Source organism: Bison bison, unplaced genomic scaffold, assembly GCF_000754665.1.
Source record: "Bison bison bison isolate TAMUID 2011002044 unplaced genomic scaffold, Bison_UMD1.0 scf7180017864085, whole genome shotgun sequence".
In the NCBI taxonomy this organism is placed as follows: Eukaryota; Metazoa; Chordata; class Mammalia; order Artiodactyla; family Bovidae; genus Bison; species Bison bison.
The window spans coordinates 404,081-408,233 of NW_011494657.1; the positions used below are offsets into that span (position 1 = coordinate 404,081).

Genomic DNA, 4,153 nt, shown 5'->3' on the forward strand with positions numbered 1-4,153 from the left:
GCTGAGCGGGCAGGACCCGGTGGCTTGTGTGTACCGGGCTAGGGGAGGCAGGGGAGGGGGGTGCGTGTGCTTGGTGGGGGGCAGTACCCTAATCTCTTCCTGTCTCATCCTTTCCACTCTTGTTTTCCGTTCTCTTTCCTCTCCTCCCCATCTTCTTCCCTGCCCCTCTGACGGGCTCTGCCGTCTCTTATAGGATGCCCGAAAAGCATGTGGGGATTCAACACTGACCCAGGTGAGAGGAATCAGGGCTGGACTTGGCTTTAGGGAAGGAGCTCGGGTGGGAGGCATATTTCTCCGTGGGCCCTGCCACCCGAACCTTTCTGAGCCCATTCTGCCTCCACCTCCAGATCACAGCTGGGCTGGACCCAGTGGGGAGAATCCAGATGAGGACACGGAGGACCCTCCGTGGGCACCTGGCCAAAATCTATGCCATGCACTGGGGGACAGACTCAAGGTGGGTGAGGTCGAGGCTGTGTGCTGAGCCATTGTGTTCACCCTGGGCTGAGGCAGGGTGGGCAGGGGCCGCCTTGCACATTGGGTGTCTCAAACAAGATGCTCGCGTTGGCAAGTGAGTGTGGGAAGACCTGACTTCCAGATCCCCGCCAGGGACCCAGGAAACAGGACCAAACCGAGCTAGTGGGAACCTCCGGGCTGCTACCGGAAGTTGTCTCTCGCCAGATGGGAGAGGGGGAGGGTGTCCTGCCTCCAGAGGGGCCTTCCCACCCAGACCCCTCTGGCTCTCCTGTCTCACTCCCGCAGGCTGCTGGTCAGCGCCTCCCAGGACGGCAAGCTCATCATTTGGGACAGCTACACCACCAACAAGGTAGGGGCAGCGCCTGCGGCTGCCGGGGCAGGGCTGCGGCGCCCAGCCGGCTCTCACCCCGGGCACTACCCCTTGCCCCCAGGTCCACGCCATCCCGCTGCGCTCCTCCTGGGTCATGACCTGTGCCTACGCGCCCTCAGGGAACTTCGTGGCCTGCGGGGGACTGGACAACATATGCTCCATCTACAGCCTCAAGACCCGTGAGGGCAATGTCAGGGTCAGCCGGGAGCTGCCTGGCCACACCGGTGAGCCTGGGCCCTATGGCGGGGACAGGGGCTGCGCCGGCTGTGCTGACAGCCCCCGCTGACCAGCCCCTTCCCCCAGGGTACCTGTCATGCTGCCGCTTTCTGGATGACAACCAAATCATCACCAGCTCTGGGGACACCACCTGGTGAGGGCCTGCCAGCGCCAGGCAGGCGGGGCTCACCCACACTTCCTGCTGAGCGGGGGGCGCCGGGGGGAACACGGCCTCAGGGCTCACGCAGCAGGTAGTCATCGCCTGCTCCAGGAGTGGCAGCGACCACCTTGCAAACCCTTCAGCCTTTTGTTCTGGTGGCAGGAAGGAGGGACGAGTGTGAGGCAGGAGCAGGCGCTGGCTGCCAGTGCTCCCAGCGTGGAGATGGCCTCGGGCCTGAGCTCATGCGGTGGAGGGGTAGGGCAGAGGGCATCTATCCTAACCCCTCTCTGACCCTTTCCTTCCTTCCGTCACCTCTCCAGTGCCCTGTGGGACATTGAGACCGGCCAGCAGACTGTGGGCTTTGCTGGACACAGTGGTGATGTGATGTCCCTGTCCCTGGCCCCCGACGGCCGCACCTTTGTGTCAGGCGCCTGCGACGCCTCCATCAAGCTGTGGGACGTGCGGGACTCCATGTGCCGACAGACCTTCATCGGCCACGAATCCGATATCAACGCCGTGGCTGTAAGTTCTGGGCGAGCTGGGATGGCCCCTCTCTGCCAGGCTCCCGGCCCTCACTGCGGCCTCACCCCACTCTGGTCGCATGTCCTGCAGTTCTTCCCCAACGGCTACGCCTTCACCACGGGCTCTGATGACGCCACATGCCGCCTCTTTGACTTGCGGGCCGACCAGGAGCTCCTCATGTATTCGCACGACAACATCATCTGCGGCATCACCTCTGTTGCCTTCTCGCGCAGCGGCAGGCTGCTGCTCGCGGGCTACGACGACTTCAACTGCAACATCTGGGATGCCATGAAGGGCGACCGTGCAGGTGAGACCGGGAGCTGAGCAGGGGGCCAGGCAGGGACAAGGGAACTGGGCCGGAGGGGTTCTGATGCCCCCTTCTCCCCCAGGTGTCCTCGCGGGCCATGACAACCGTGTGAGCTGCCTCGGGGTCACTGACGATGGCATGGCTGTGGCCACAGGTTCCTGGGACTCCTTCCTCAAGATCTGGAACTAACAGCCCCGACCCCAACTGGGCCCAGGCTAGGAGGGGCCCTGCCCGTGCCCACACTACAGGCCGGGAGCTCTGGGGCTGGGTGCACACCGAGCCTCCCTCCCTGGGCCACGGGGCCTTGGGTCCCTGCTCCCCTACCCAGGTTTGGTTCCTCCCGGGGCCCCCACTGTGGAGATTAAGATGGGGATAGAATGGGGAAAGAGGGGCAGAAGGCCCTCATCCTTTTGCTGCCCTGGGGTTGAGGCCTCATCCCGCTGGAGGGCCAGAGGCAGGAGGTGGAAACTCCAGGGGCTGGCTTTTTTAAAACTGGTTTTATTTTAATTTTTATTATATTTTCAGTTTTTCCATAAAGGAACCAATTCCAACTCTGTACCTGGTCTCCACCCTTGCTTGTTGTCTTTCTCACTCTAGTCTCTGTTCCCAGTGGCAGAGTGGCTGGGGGACCCCCCAAATAGGGATAACAAGTTCCCTCGCTCCCTCAGTCAGATGCCCCCTCAGTCAGATGCTGGATCACAGGCAGGACCATCTCCTCTGGGTCAAAGGTCATGGGCATCCCACAGGCACAGCCCTCCCGTTTCTGGTCTGGCTGCCCCCCACCCATGGCTCAGTTCCCAGCTGAGTTGTGTCTGTCATTCCCAGTATCCCCTTCCCCCAAGAAAAAAACTCAAGAGGCAGCCGGGGAGAACACACACCAAGTTTTATTGGGGGGGGGAGTATTTACAGAGGCAGGTACAAGAGAAGGGTCACATGGGGTGGGGGAGATTGTGGGTACAAGGCAGACGACGGGATACAGGACGACCCCTGCACCCACCCCAACCCCAGGAAGGGCGGGAGAGCAGCTGGGGCCCAGGAAGACGGGCTGGGGGAGGACAGCAAGGGGCTGAGTCCCTGGGCTGGGGGGCTCAGGGGCTTGTAAACATTGACCACTCTCAGAAGGGGATGGGGGTGGGAGAGGGCTCCCCCTACACTTCCTCACAGGGTTAAGGCCTCTCCAGGCTCAAGGGCCCCCTAAATTCAAAGTCTCTTTAGCTGGGGGGGAGGGGAAGGTAGAGACGGGGAAGAGTGTCACCCCCCCTCCCCTGCATTGGCTGCGGCAGGGGCGGGGGCAGTTACATTCAGTCACGACAGTACTCCCCCACACCTCTAATGCCGCCAAACACTGGCTTGAGGAGAGGGGGAGCTGGGGGGCCAGCAGCAGCAAGACGTTTCCCCCTGGCCCATCACCCCCTTATTGCTTTAGAGAGAATACAATATTGTCTTTTCACGGACGCTAACACTGTTGAAACCAGGGAGAAGCAGGTGGAGGGGGCCCCTCCACCCCCGAGGCCAGCTTTATCCCCCAACACTGACCCAGTTGCCACTTTGGGGCAAAAAAAAAAAAAAAAAAAAAGAAAGAAAAAAAGGTCATCTCTCTGGGGATAGATGGGGAAAGAAAACAGGGACCACTCCCCATTTCCCCAGGACAGGAAGGATAAATACATTCATGGAGGGGAGGCAGTGGCAGAATCTTGCCCTAATACTGCGCTCTGAGCAATGAGGTCCATGGGAGAAGTTAGATGAGAAACTCAAAAGATACAACAAACTTAAAGAAAACCCACTAATGGAGACAAACCTAGGTAGGTGATTGGGAATAAGAAGTTGGTGAAAGGCAGCCTACCCCGACCCAAGAGAGACAGACACTCCCATTCTTGACACCCCACCCTTACCCAACATTTAAAAATATCAGGGGAGCAGGGAGGGGAGAGGCCACTTGCTCCTCTCCCATTTGGTCAACAGAGGGGTCAGGGCAGAGCTGGGTGGTCCACGTCCCACACATGCGGCTGCAGATGGGGGGGCTCCCTCCTAACAGCCCCGCGCTGCAGCCCGAAGCCCCCAGCGGCCCACTCCTGTGGCCTCCTTGGCCCCTCCTCTGCCCCCT

The 4,153-nt window shown here is 60.7% G+C and overlaps 1 protein-coding gene across 1 annotated transcript; it reads left to right on the top strand.

Moving 5' to 3' along the window:
* The first annotated feature begins 51 nt into the window (after positions 1-51).
* On the top strand, positions 52-2,605 carry GNB2 (guanine nucleotide binding protein (G protein), beta polypeptide 2). The gene is made up of 8 exons (XM_010837904.1): positions 52-232; positions 348-454; positions 760-823; positions 906-1,068; positions 1,148-1,214; positions 1,541-1,742; positions 1,833-2,049; positions 2,132-2,605. Exons 2-8 carry the CDS (start codon positions 384-386, stop codon positions 2,236-2,238), a joined length of 891 nt encoding a protein of 296 aa, XP_010836206.1. The 5' UTR covers positions 52-232; positions 348-383; the 3' UTR covers positions 2,239-2,605.
* Positions 2,606-4,153: the final 1,548 nt, after the last annotated feature.